The 13951-nt window shown below is 53.3% G+C and overlaps 1 protein-coding gene across 3 annotated transcripts in view; it reads right to left on the bottom strand.

Annotated features, from left to right (window-relative positions):
* Window positions 1-10881, bottom strand: part of LOC108404560 (stromal cell-derived factor 1) — a 50953-nt gene extending 40072 nt beyond the window's left edge. Inside the window, exons 1-4 of one of the 3 annotated variants that reach the window (XM_073241186.1) lie at window positions 10666-10881; window positions 6752-6869; window positions 4960-5046; window positions 3-2368 (exon numbers count right to left, since the gene is read on the bottom strand). In XM_073241186.1, coding sequence (XP_073097287.1) covers window positions 2275-2368; window positions 4960-5046; window positions 6752-6869; window positions 10666-10726 — 360 coding nt within the window. In that variant the 5' untranslated portion in view covers window positions 10727-10881 and the 3' untranslated portion in view covers window positions 3-2274. Of the gene's footprint in view, window positions 1-2; window positions 2369-4959; window positions 5047-6751; window positions 6870-10665 lie in introns of those variants that run through there. The other 2 variants (XM_073241187.1, XM_073241188.1) reach the window with 2 other exon arrangements.
* Window positions 10882-13951: the final 3070 nt, after the last annotated feature.

Genomic DNA, 13951 nt, shown 5'->3' with positions numbered 1-13951 from the left:
TAACAAGAACAGAGGGAGACACCATTAAGGTGGGTCCCCAGGCACGGTCCCCAGGCCGCACCTGAGCCCACTTGGAGGCCAGGGCCCCCACTCCTGACTCCCAATCACCCTCCAGCAGGGGTAGGGGCAGAGAGGGAGAGGGCCAGGTGAAGAGGGAGGGGAGGAAGAGGGGCAGGTTGAGGGGGAAGGGAGGGAGAGAGCCAGGTGAAGTGCAAGGGTGGATGGCAAGTACATAGGGTGAAGACAGGTGGGTGCAGCACGCAATAGGCACAGCAGGCCGAGGAGCTCAGGGCAGCCACTTGGCAAGACAGGTGCAATGCCCCTGCCCAGCTTGGCCCTTGGGGCTGCCTGCCCAGCACCAGCAGCCACTTCCACCTTCCAGCCACACTGGCCAGGGCTGGGCAGCTGGCACCACACACCACTCACCTGGCCCAACCCAATGCTGCCCAGATTCAACCCCCTTGAATGACAGGACGTCTGGCTGGGCTGTGTCCTCTCCCAGGGCAACCCCATCTCCAGTGGGGTCACTGGGGTCACAAGATCAGCACTGGAGCTAGCTAGCCTTTCCTAGTAGCCCTGCTCACTTCATCCCCAGGAGTGGGAGGTGCAGTCCCCCAGCACTGAAGCAGTCGGTCACATTAGGGCAGCAACAGCTTATCCCACTGTCACTAGAGGGCAAACATCCCGTGGTTCCCAGATGGACTCACCATCCCTCTCTGGGCTGGGTGAAGAATGACGGAGAGCATGGGGCACAGGTCTGACCTTCTCACAGGGGCTTCTGGGCGATCAGAACAATCCCGCCAAGGCCCCAAAGGCCAGAACCGCTGCTGGCTTCCAGAGAAAGGAGAACAGCCCCAGGCAGCCCAGCACACTTCCAGATGCCATCCAGGTGGGAGCAGGCCTGCCGATCCCAGTGCCAGCAAAGGGCTGCAGGCTGGGACAGTCAGCCAGATTAAAGGGAGGGCAGCGGCAATAACAGATCTGTCTGCAGCACCCTAGTGGGACACTTCTCAGTGGGCAGGAGGGCTGCAGTTCTCTGTCTGCAATCACACAGGAGTGCTCGAAGCATGAGGGGACACAGTGAGTCTGACAGCAAGGGACCTTGGGTTTTCTGTCCTGGTAGTCCATCTGCTCTGTTCTCCAACCACCTCAGCTTTCTGGATCCATGTACTGAAACTATGACCATGGTCTAGGGTGCAGGGTGAGTGACGGCGGGTGGGAACACCAGTCCAGATGGCTGAGGCACCCTTTTTCAGAGCACTACTGAAATCAGGGCCTTGCTCTTCCATGTGATCCCCCTCCTTCCAGTCCAAGCTAGAGTTACTTAGTAAGACATTTCAGACATGAATCTGGGAGGGGAGAGGGCAGTCCTAGAATTTAAACCATGTTCACTGTAAGCAGATTTTTCCCGTGAGTGAAGACGGAGGCAGCTGTGTCCTGGAACCTAACAGCACAGGGTCATGGAGACTCTCCCGGCAGGAGTGAGGAGTCCCTGGAGCTGCAGGCCCTCCACACCGTTCCTCATCACTGGGGACCCGTTTAAGAATCTGCAACGTGAAATGCCTGGCCCGGAGGCCCCCTGAGCAGGATTTTCCACAGTTGCTCCTGGGAATACAGAACACCCACCCGCTCTGCCCACAGGCTTGGCAGAAGCCCACCATGCTGGGAGGTACAGCTGTTCTCTCAGCCCAGGCCCAGGGAGGCAGTGCTGGAAGTGGCCCACTCCAGGCGGCAGAAGGTGGAGAGCCAGCAACAGGTGCTTGGGAAAAGGGGTCAGTTATCACCTAGTGGCATGGCCACAGTCAGCTCTGCCCCTACAAGGCCGTGATGGGCAGAACCTGTGGAGGGAAGAAGGCAGAAGGCATAGGCCTCATGGAGCTGTGTGAGCTCCAGAACCATCCCGGTCCTCCCAAGAGAGAGGGCGGAGTGTCCGTGGAAGGCTCAGCATCCCCGGTGATGCCAGAGACCCCAGGCCGCTCGAGATGGAGTCCCGGCTGTCCTAGAGTCCTGAGCGGGCTCTGCATCTCAGACCCCAACACCAGTCTCTGCACAACTACTTTCTCCATACCTTAGTGGATCAGTAAGGGCCTTAAAAAGCACATAAATGCAGGAGCCAGTGGGGCCACAGGGGTGGCAAAGCACTGCTTCCCTTCGGAAGGCTAAGCGCCTGCCCAGTGGGCAGAGTCTGCCCTGGAGGAGGGGTACAGCAAATTTACAGGGCGCCAGAGAGACAAGAGCAGAGGGCACTGCGGTCCAACTCGAGGTGGCAGATAACTAGTTTTTCCTTTTCTGGGCAGCCTTTCTCTTCTTCTGTCGCTTCTTTTTTCCTATCTTGTCTTTTATCCCCACTTTTTCTTCTCTGCGCCCCCTTAGATAAAATTAGTAAAACCATTAATGATGTTGAAATACACAAGAACTGTGTCAGTCTGCATAACATTTAACACTGAACCATTTGTTGTCTTCAGTGCCCTGCCTGGAGGCCCCTGGGCAAAACACTGTCCATCAGTACTTCATTAACAGAAATCAGACATTTTCTCCCATTCAAAAAATAAGCTTAGAGGGGTTTCCACAATATCTGTGAACTGGTTAGAGCAACTGCCAATTTACCAAGCTGAGGCTGGCCCCAGCTATTGCCCAAGGCTTCCAAACAGGGAAGAAATGCACCTTTAAGGGGTAAAATTCACATCACACCCCAGGTGCCAGGCTGGACTTGGTCAATTATCTTACTCAACCTGGCCTCCTTGGGCTTCCTTCCTTCTCAGTGCAGAGCTGAACTCTTCACTTGAACTACAAAACCCTGCATTTCAAATAGAATAATGCTTTTTGGAGTTTGGAGGCCCAGTATTCACACAGCCATCCAGGAGGAAAAAGGTGGCTTGATTCCACCTTCTCCTTTCTGGAGCCTATAGGCACCCCCTGGGAATGACTGAAATTGTTCTGGCGAGCAAGGGAGAGAGATGATTAGCAGAATTTTATTAGAGCAACTGGTTCATGACTGTCACATTAAAATGAGTCAAGCTGAATGGTACTTAATGATTTATGTGGAAGAACCACCTGTTTTTGTGAAAGCTTGATATTAACCATGGCCTGGAATTATGGGATTTTTACATGGTAAAATGTGAAAGCTGGATATTATAAGGGTTGAGTCTTTGGAGATTATATGGAGATGTTAGGAGGACTGGGGAGAGGAGGGAGAGAAGGGGAATTAGTGAGTCATATTAATCTTCAGAAAACTTGCACTGTTGTTTCCACTGGGTTTAATAATTTTAAAAGAAGAGGCAAAAATTTGAGTACAGATCTAAACTGCTTCTGAGCAAGGCCCAAGTGCTGGCCTCACACGTGAACGAGGCAAGAGGCGTCTAAGGCAGCTGCCAGCAGACCAGCCTTTCTTCATCAACTCCAGAAATGTGTGTGAGCCCCAGGTCTGAACTAATGGGTTTTATTTCAGGTAAATAAATTCCCACATACAGTAGGAGGTTTATGCCATGAAATAATTAGCATTTTATTGCTAGTGCATATCACATTTGATACAATCTTAATACAAGTGAAAAAATATACTGTGGCTAACATTAAAAAGCTGCAATCACATTTATAGTTCGTTATTTCTTTACAAATTGCCAGTAGTTGAAGATAATAGAGAAACATAATCTACTGACATTCATACGGCTCCACTTCAAATATATGAATTGCTCGACTATAAATATATTCTGAAATACATTTGTTTTCTAAAGAAACATTTAAAAAATGTGCACAAAAAATATATATATAAAAAATGCCTTTCAAAAAGTTACAAATACAACCAGGCCCATCTGTGGATCACATTTATGCATAGAAATTCCAACTTGCCAACATTTCTGATTAGAACCTAAAACACTGTTGTGGTTCGGGAGGAGGGGTTAGTGGCAAGAGGCTCATTTATTCATTTATTTTTTCACTTCTGATTTTAGAAACTTCAGAATTTGTAGAGCCTCCATGAGGCAATCTCAGAATCCAGATTCCTCAAAGCACGCTCTCAGACTGAAAACGGCATCTGATTCTGCAAAGACTTGCCTTTCTTGGGATGTAAGTGTGAGAGTCATGATCTCACACTCCCCAGGGGAGGGCCAGCCCCATTCTGGACGAGGCCAGGGAAGATTCTCACAGAGGGCCTGGGCAGGAGGGGAGGCCAAAGGGAGGAGGGGGCTGCAGGGCAGGAGCCCCAGTGAACCCCCTCCTCCTGCTGAGCAAGTGCAGAAGTGAGAAGCAGGCGAGAGATGAAAGCATGCTGTGGGAGGCAGGGAGAGGCCTGGGAATGACCGGGAAAGGGTCTCTGAGCACAGTCCCCAGTGACAGGGGCTTCTACACGGAGCCCGCAGATTCGCTGAGCTTGAAAGATCAGGTAAAGCTGGTGACTGCTGCCTAGCAGTACTCAGTACTAGGAGCACCTGGCTGTCATTCAGGAGGGATGCCCTGGCAGGAGCCACCTGCAGTCCTCCTCCAAGCCTTGGCATTTGGAGGAGGGACATTTTTCTGAGCTCCACACTTGGCCATCACCTAACTGTGCTCAGAATCCCCAGGGCAGAAAGGAGAAGCTCCAAAACAAGCCATGTACAGATCTTGAAGTAATCACTGATTGAGAAAAGGGTAATGAAATGATGCTGACTGTTATGATAATGAGGGAACTGACTGGTGGGAAATGCAGTTGGGATAATACAATTTCTTAGAAAACCCCAGTTACAGGACAGCCAGTGTGCAAGGGCACAGGGCACGAGCGAATACAAGCTGCAATACACGATAAATGCAATCGTCTACATGCTGGGCAAACTTCCAGCCCATTCCCAGGTCAGTGTGCTACCCATAGGCACACCTGGTCCTGCTATTCAGGCTATCCTTCCCCCACCTCTGCCCTCACATCCCTCACATGGTTTTAAATTTCTCAAGTGGATCTAGAGGGAAGTCCTTTCTGGCTGTGGTGCTTACTTGTTTAAAGCTTTCTCCAGGTATTCCTGAATCCACTTCAATTTCGGGTCAATGCACACTTGTCTATTGTTGTTCTTCAGCCTTGCCCTGCCAAAACAGAAGAGGTAACAGTGTGCAGCTGCACAGAAGGTGGCACTGTGGTCGTCTGAGCGTTGTTCGGTCATCTGACACCCATGTCAGGACCCCCACTGGTGCCCAGTGCCCCACCTGACAGGCTTGGGTTCTGGAGGAATTCAAGGGAGGCTGGAGAAACCCAGCGCTTAGGAGTGTGGCAAGCTCCACTGCAGAAAGATGGGAAAATGAAACGTCTTTATGGGGTGGCCAGGGAACATTTCAGTTGGCTTTGGAAGGATGAGTAGGAGTCCAGCAAGTGAAGGGAAGGGAGGGGGGAAACAGGAGTTTCCAGCCAATGTCCAGAGGGTGCGGAGGAAGAGCGGGGGCAGGATGCTCAAGAAGCAGGTGGCCAGATAAGAAGCGCAAAGGAGGGGGATTTTATCTGCAAGGTTATGGGGACTTGTGAGGGTTTTAAACAGGACAGTGACAGCAGCAGAGTTTTGGCTCGATCATCTTTCTAGTACATGGAAGACAGACTTCAGAGTAAGCCTTGGAGGTAGCAGACCTGCGAGAGGCACTGCCTGCCTTAGTATGGGGAGAGAAGGGAGCAAGCAGGACAAGAGGGACGGGGCACAAGGTGGGGGCAGGGTAGGTAGTTTGACAGAAAATGGTTTCCAGAGAGATTTTACAAGTTCAATGGCTGCTCCTCGGTCTCATTTGTTTTTTTAAACATGCTTGCTAAATTCACTCTCTGATGAACTACCTCTCAACAGAGAGAATTTTATTGTAAACAAACTATGTGAAAAAAACATTCATTTTCTAGCAGCCTAAAACATATTGCAAATGAAAACATATTCAAGGCAGCAAAGACTGGGGGGAAAAAAAGAGAAAATCAACCTTAAAAAACGCTGGTGTTGGGTGAAAAAGCCTTTAGGAAATTCAGCTTTCTTTCTAACTGCTGTGTTCCTGTCCCATTTTCAGCACTGGGACTTGCAGGGGATGAGCTCTCCCCAGAAAACCCCAAGCCTCACTCCCTGGCGTCTAGATACAGAACTACACTTGCTGTGTGGCTTTTTTCCTGAGCTTCACCCAGCCTCCTGTGCCCCAGGTGACAGATCTTTGCGTGTCATGTATGTGTGATTTGGGTTTGTCTTGTTTCCCACTTGAAGGAAATCAAATGTTAACAGTTGCCATCAACTCCCCCAACAAAATAACAAAATCTCAGGTATTGTATTTGAAAACATGCAGGTAAGTAAGCTGAAAATATTGGGTTTCACCAAATGGTTAAAGATGACTTAACACGGAATTTGGGTCTTGTGAGGTTTTGCTATGTGATGAAGGACTAATTTAGAGCACCGAAGCCCCCAACCTGGTAGAACCGTTACTGGTAAAGGGCTGGCTCACTTGCTGGGCCTTCAGCAGAAACTTGGGTGAAGGCCACGCTTCTCCAGGCTGGAGGCAGCCAACTGCCATTTGCTGCCCTGCAGGGAGGAAACTTGGGAAGAAGAGACGAGGACCACTACGAGCACAGTGGGGCACCAAGGATCAGGGGAGTGACTTTTGAAGCTCCTGCCTGGTGGCACACTCAGAGGCCTCAAGGTAGGAACATGTGCCTCTGATTAAGTCAAGCTCAGGGCTGGACACAGCATGTCATTCCTCCAGCTCTCCCAAGTCTGCCAGTTAGGTGTTCCTATGCCCATCAGGAGTAACATTCCTGGAGGGTGATGTTCCGACTTACACGATCTGAAGGGCACAGTTCGGGGTGTTGAGGATTTTGAGATGCTTGATGTTGCCTCTGGCAATGTGGCTCTCGAAGAATCGGCAAGGACATCTGTAGCTCAGGCTGACTGGTTTCCCTAAAAGAGGTAATGAGAACAAGAGCTGGTTGGCCTGCCAGGCCTTGAGGATACACGTGTCTGGGTCTGCAGCCCAGGGGCCGAGGGCTCAGAAGGCAGAATGATGGCAGGATCAAGAGGGATGGGTAAGTCATGGGCACACCCATGCCAAGAACTCAGGCAGCTTAGGGGGCTCCGGGTATGCTCAGACTTAGCTTCCACAGGGCCAGAGGGCAAAGGCCCTTGGACAGATAGACATAGGAGGGCAGGGACCTAAATAAGAAGCCCACCTGCACAGGTGTGTCAAGATAAAGTCTGTTAATCACAGGAGAGAAATGTTTCAGTCTAAGGCACTGAGGTCCTGGTTATTCTTTGCAAAATAAACTCCCCCAGGGCCAACTGAGAAAGACCTTGTTAGTCAGGGGAGGAGAAAGAAGGAGGTTCCTTGGCTCTCTCTGCTCCCCCATCTGGCATGGGCCTCATCCCAGGAGCTCCGCAGCTCCCCTGGGAATGCCGCCCCCTCTCCATCCCCTCCTGCAGTCTTCTTTCCCACTCCACCTTCAGTCCAGGCCACACCAAAAGAATCCCAGCTAGCTTCCTACCTGGGAGACCCAGAGGGCAGATAGAGGGCCGCCTTCTCCCCAGCACTTCCCTGAGGTCCTGGAGATTATCAGGCTGGAGTCAAATGTGGCTTTCATTGTCTAGGCAGGGGCTTTGCAGCCTCCAGGGTTGTAGTACATCTTTGCCAATTTACCAATTTTCAGAATGCCTTAATTGACACTCATTAGTGTAAATTAGCCAGGTCTTCTGCAGAACTCACCACTCACCCTTTACATATAGAATTGCAAGCCTGGGGGCTGGGATTTGTGTGCTTTTTTCTTTTCTGCAGATTTTATCCAAGCCCTACTTAAATCCCCAAATTATTTGAATCTGTGAGACTTTCATCAGGGTTTAAATGTATGTCTGAGAATATTTAGTCCAGAGGTATAAAAAAAAGTTTGCCTGTTTACAGAGCTCCCAGAGGCCTCCTGGTGGTGGTGAAGTTCTGCACTTTGGGACAAGAGACTTGGGTTAGCCACAAGAAAGTTGTGAGTGAGGGACTTCTTAACTTTTTCTTTCCAAAGGCAGCATTCAGTTGATAAGACATGGCCTAGGGACAGCAGCCTATTTAGCCACCACGTCCAGGGAAAAGCAGATAACTTGGCCTCCCAGGACCAACTGGACTTGGAAAATTAGGAAGGAGAAAGCCAGGCTTCAGGGAGTCCAGTGACTCCAGGGACGGGAGTAGCCTTCACTCATCCCAACTCCAGAAAGTCTGCAGGTGCCAGGCTTTTAGCAACTGCACTGGATCCCTGCAGGGGAAGTCTGTACTGCCCTGTAACCAGATCACTTGAGAAAGCGACCCCAGGGCTGGGAGGCCTGGGTAATGGAGGAGCCAGTCTCCCACCAGTGTGCTGCCCCCAGGTTTCCGTGGAATTCTCATGGGTCCTCCCGAGCTGAGCAGGGACTGGATAACTGGGGCCAAGTGGTGAGGCAGGATGGGTCCCAGTCCCAGAGCAGCAGTGAGCTGAGAGGCTCACAGTGTGAGCACTGGGATGGAAGGGGGCTGCGGCTCTGCTGTCTCAGAGAAGCTATTCTGGCTCCACTGACCAAGCAGTGGAGATCAGGCCAGAAATCAAAGCTGATTCTGAGCTCAAAACACAAGCTTTCTCTTTCTCCCCTCTTCCTCCCCTCACCCCTGGGATATCCATTTTCTTCAAAGGCAATTCTTATTCCTGCTCCCAAGACCCAGTTGTGGGCCTGTCAAGTGAGGAATTTCAACAGGTTTTTTAAAGTGACAGAACACCAAGTGCTTTTACTGAGAGAACTTGGTGCCATGTCCACCTGGAGTCCTTTCTCCAGCTTTTTATGAACATTACTACCTTTTCCAACTGTTTAGGATATGACAAGGTGTTTGGGCAAGCTGCCGAGTTGGCCCAGATGTTACCTGGTGTTGGGACCTGGTTAATGTGGCCATGTTCTGGAGCAGTTCCCTGAAAACCTTCTAATGCAGAGACAGGAGCCTGGGCCAACCTTTCCCACTAGGGCTGGGAATGGGGCCAAGACTGGGTTTAACCCCTGGAAGCCCGGGGCACCCAAGGGCCCAGCTGCTTGGCTGAGGTCAGCAAGTGGGAGGAGGGCCTGAGCTGGAGCTAAGGTGTCTCTGAAATGCAGTGTGGGACTCTGTGAGCCATAAGCACTTTCTGACCCACACATGCAAGGAAAACCAAACCAGCCTGGAGCCCAGGACCCTGACCTGGTCACCTGGCTGCCAGGAAGACAACTCAGAGTGGCCACCAAGCAGCCTCCCCAGGGTCAGAAGGAGTCTCTCAATGAGGGTCCCACTCCCTCTGTGCCACCAGCTCAGGACTCAGTGACCTGGATCCCCAAATTCCAGTCCTTTCTGTAGCTCCCTGGAGGATGGGGCATCTAGGGACAGCACCACTTCCCCCAGAGAGGCGCATTATGACACATCCATTCTACCAGACCACTCAATTTGTTAATGCCCCACCCAGAGTCCTGGAGATGCTCAGTTTGTTAATGTCCCACTCCTGGAGAAAAGTATCCTGGAGATACAGCCTAGGATACCTTTTTGGCTAGGAGGAAAGTTCTGAATTGCCTTTGATCTGATCCCTCAGCAGCTCTGACCAGCAAGTGCTACACTTTTAAAGAGCACTTCCCCGGGTGCTCAGCGTGAACCTGTTAGTCCAGAACCCGGCCAAGCCACATGCATGCTCACCTTGCCCGCACTGGCTTCAGGGCCACTAGCCCAGAATGCCACAGTGGGGCACTGGCTGGAACCCAGCCTCTCACTTCAGGAGCCTGGTTCCTGCACAGGACAAGGCTTACCGTGCTAAGAGCACTTAGTGTCCTCCAACCCTGTGCAGTTCGCTGGGAACTTCACAGTTAAGCAGGGCAGCAGGGCCTAACATGGCTTTGTTTGTGTGTCCAGACAGTTTATTTTGGTTTGCAGCACCAGCGTCCTGTGGCAAGGAACAGCGAGGTCTCTCTTAAGCTTCAAAAGAGAAAGCTCTCAGGTGAAAGGGGGACACCACCTTTCCCAGTGGCCTATGTCTGGGTGACCCAACTTCGCTTCGCTGCAGCGCTCGCTCTGAGGTGAGAGTGCTCACTTGGATGGTGACAAAGGCGCCTGCCTGCAGGGGTGTTTTCGGGGCTGCGGAGGCGCTTGCGCGATCTGCACGGCCCCTGGAGCTCTCTCTGGTGACCGGGGTCGCCCGCCGCTGGGGGCTGCGGAGCTGTGCAGAGCACGGCCGGGCGGGCAGCCCAAACCCTCCAGCTGCTCGGCGGATGCAGCGAGGGCCGGACTCCCCGGAGAGGACGCCGCTCAGCGCCCGCATCGCACCGCCGCGACCAGCGCGTAGCGAAGCTTAAAGCGTTTTGCAAAGAGCTTTCCCGGACGAACCGCCAGTTGCACCTCCAGCACCAAGCGCAGAGGAGTATCGGAGTCCGTGCGCCCCGGAAACCGCCGGGCGCGGGAAGGCGCCGCTCCACACCCGCGCCCTCCGCGCCTAGCCAGCTTTCCTGGCCGACCTCGCTCCGCAGTTTGCTCGAGCTCTGGCGGCCGCGCTGTCCCGGGAAACCCCAGCCCCAGGGGAGCGCGGAGCCACGGAAGTCTGGTGCTACGCCGGCTTGAGCAGCGCGCCCGACCAGGGGGCTGCATCGACCTACCCAAGGCTGTGCAGTGCGAACCGGGTTCCCTCCAGGCGCGGAGCGCGGGGAGAGGCTTCTGCCCCTCGCTGCAGCCGAGCGTACTCACCGTCGCTGAGACAGAGCGCAGCCAGCACGAGCGCCAGCACGGCGATGACCTTGGCATCCATGGCACCGGCGGCGGGCGGACTCGCAGCGGAGACGGCGGCGGCAAGGGCAAGCGCAGCACCGGGAATCGAGCGAGGGGCGCTTTAGAGGCGAGGGCGGCAGGCGGGGCCCGGCGAGGGGCGGGCCTGGAGCCGCATCCCGCGCGGCTGGGGCTCAGACAAGCGTCCCTCCCACAGACCGCTCCTCCGGCTCCGGCCCCTCCCTCCCTCCGCCTCCCGCGCCTGGGTGACCAGGGCTGTCGCGCTCTGACCCGCTCAGGTTGTGCGCGGCCTGCTCTGCAAGCTTGACCTCTGGCGAGGGACCAGCCGCGCAAGAAGGCTGGGCTGCGGGGCTGGGCACGGTTCCCATTCTGCAGACAGACGCACTGAGTTCCAAGGTGGGCGATGGATGAGAACCAACGAAAAATCAGTCGGTGCCTCAGGGGCCGGCGCTCCCCGTTTCTGGAGTGTGGGACTCTAGGCGAACCGCTGGCCCAGGTTCACTAAGAGCGCTTCAGAAGCTCGGCCCAAGGAACGAGGCCGCTGTTTGCAGGCAGAACGACTCCTATTCCAAGCCAAAGCCATCGCTTATTAGTCAAACCTCAGTTCCCTTACCTGTCAATTGAGGTTCTAAAATGAACTTCCAAATTATAAAGTAAATAAATCAGGGGAAGAAAGTACCGCATAGGGAACAGAGTCAACAGTATCTTAATAAATTAGTGTGGTGACATCCGGTCAACACCCTTTGTGGTGAGCTTACTAATGAATCACTGTGCTGTACACCTGAACCTAATAGAAACTAATATAACATTGTATGCCAACTATTCTTCAGTAACATAAAAGAAAAGAAAAATAAAATGCTACCCTCCAGGAAGGAAACAAAAGCAGTTCGCCCCTGAGGCTCAGTATACGTGAATTTACTTAACCCTTTGTACCTATGCTCTCTCAACTGTGAAACGGGCTAAGCATATTCCCTGCGAGTGGAGCGGCGGGAATCCTCCGCGAGTCTCCTCGCCACCACCGCGAAGCGCTCTGCATCCTGGGTGACACATAGCACTCAGTAAACGAAGCTAGAAATAATTGTTCAAACCTCAGTATTTCTGCCTCTACAGTGCAGGCCCTGTGCGACCCAAAGTGGTGAAAGGAGGCCCCCTACTCCCCAGCCCAGGCCTGTGCTCTAGCGTCAGCTTTTCTGGTCCTGGGAACTACACCCACCGAGTCGTCGCGTGGCAGTGTTAGCCCGCCGGTAGGCGCGCCCTGGACACGCTGAGAGGCCCGCCACCCCGGGAGGCTCCGCAGGGAGAGTGGGTTTCGGGCATAAGGAGCAGGGAGGGAGAGTGCGCGCCGCGCTGGCAGGAAGGGGCATCCTTTTGTATTTCGCCAGTGACCCCAGGACGCTCTGGCCACTGCGCCCACCCCTGCCGGTATGGCTAGATGTTGGGGTGGACTCCATCCCCGCGCGGTGGGGACCAGTTTCTATCCTTGGGGGTTCTAGGGTCCCGGCAGTGGGGGGAGTGTTCAGGGCCCACCGGCCTGGGAGCAGCAGATCCCGCGGGGGGCTGTGGGGGGCGGTCAGCAGGAGGCTGCGAAGGCTCTGGGACTGCGGCCCGGGGATGGCTGTCCTCCGTGTCTTTTTCCCCAAAAGAACTTTCGCGCCCAATTAGATGAGCTGGGATTCTGCGCTCAGTCATTTGTTCGTTGCTTCACTCCGGCCCTAGCCCGCGTCTGGACAGGGCAGGGGCACAGACAAGGGAAGCCCACGGGCGCGCTCCCTGCGCTAAGGTTAGGGAGGCTTTCTTCGGCATCCCCGCCTCCCCGGTTTCCGCAGAGCGCGAGCGGCAGCCGCCCAGCCCTGAGCCCTGCCGGGCGGCCAGCGGAGCGCGACGGCTGAGCTCGGGCGCCCTCTGGAGGCAGAGGCTACCCTGGCTCCCGCCTCTTCCCCGCCCATCCGGGTCCCGGCTGAGGCTCCCCCTTCCCTTCCCCCTCCTCCCCGCCCCTCCTCTTCAACCGTCTCTCCCCACACCCCAACGTCACTTAACGTGTGTTTTTGATTCCTTGTGTGGGTCCAGATCCCGGTCTGGACCTGGTCTTGGCCAGGACTTAAAGCCAGAGCCTTCTGTTCATTGCTCTTTTTGCCACAAATCGGGGTTTTGCCCGGCTATCCGAGGGAGGTGCTTGGAGGAGACGCATAGTCGCGGCTGAGGGGAGCAGGGCCTCCGGTCTGGCAGAGCCGCGGGACCCCAGGACACACAGGAGTGTGGGACCGTCAGAGCCCACGTACTCCTTTCATTGATGAAAATACCTACTGAGCATCTACTATGCTCCAGATACCTGTTGTTTGAAGTATTTTAGTAAAGAAAACAAAACAAAGCAAAAAAAACACACTCAAACCCCCTATCCTCGTGAAGTTTACATGCTGGGGAGGAGGGGAAAGGGGAGTGGAAATGGCACTAAACATGGGTAATTAAGGACATAATCTGTAGAGGTAGTTAGGTGCTAGGCGAAATTGGAGTGGAGGGGAGGGAGTTAGGATGTAAACTTTAGATACAGTCTCCATAATTTTTCATTGGCGAGTATTTAAATTTAAAAGGCTATACAGGCCAACACTCTGGGGCCAGAGGCCATCAGACTCTGCCTTTTTAACCTGGGCTCTTTGCTCAGCCACAGAAGCGCCTCCCAAAGTCAGGGCAGCAGAGCCCACCACACTTTCCCCTCTGTTTTTAGCTTATGCCACTATCTCTGCTTAAAAGGCTCCACTTTCTTTCTTTTCCAGGGAACTCCGTTCCCCATCAAGACCCAAAACAATTCCCGGTTCCCTATGAGATTTTTCAGATCTCTCGCACACTTCACACTCAGAGTTGCTGCTCCTCAGGGACACCTTAGTCATGTGGAGTTCAAGGCAGGAGGGAGGCAGGGTTAAAAGGCAGGCGCACCATCATGGCCCTATTGTGTTATGGTCTCTAGACCCCTGGTGCCCAGTCCACGTAGCCACCCGTGGTCCTCTGGCCAGTCTGGGATGTTTGCTCCGTCAGAATTCAATGGCTGGGTTTAGGGGAAAGGACCTTAGTACAAGGTTGAAAGTTTACACCAAATCATTTTTTCCTAGTGTGTAACTGACAGGATGACTTTAGGAGGCACTCTGAAAACAGTATTTTAAAAAATACAGATGTACATATTCATTTTTAAAAGTAGTAAGAGAAAAGTATAACTAGCACAATAGACATTTAGGTATGGTTCAGGATTGATTCA

Source organism: Manis javanica, chromosome 7 (assembly GCF_040802235.1).
Source record: "Manis javanica isolate MJ-LG chromosome 7, MJ_LKY, whole genome shotgun sequence".
NCBI classification, from domain to species: Eukaryota; Metazoa; Chordata; class Mammalia; order Pholidota; family Manidae; genus Manis; species Manis javanica.
The sequence above is the reverse complement of the archived record's forward strand: the minus strand, read 5'-3'. Positions and strand labels throughout refer to the sequence as shown.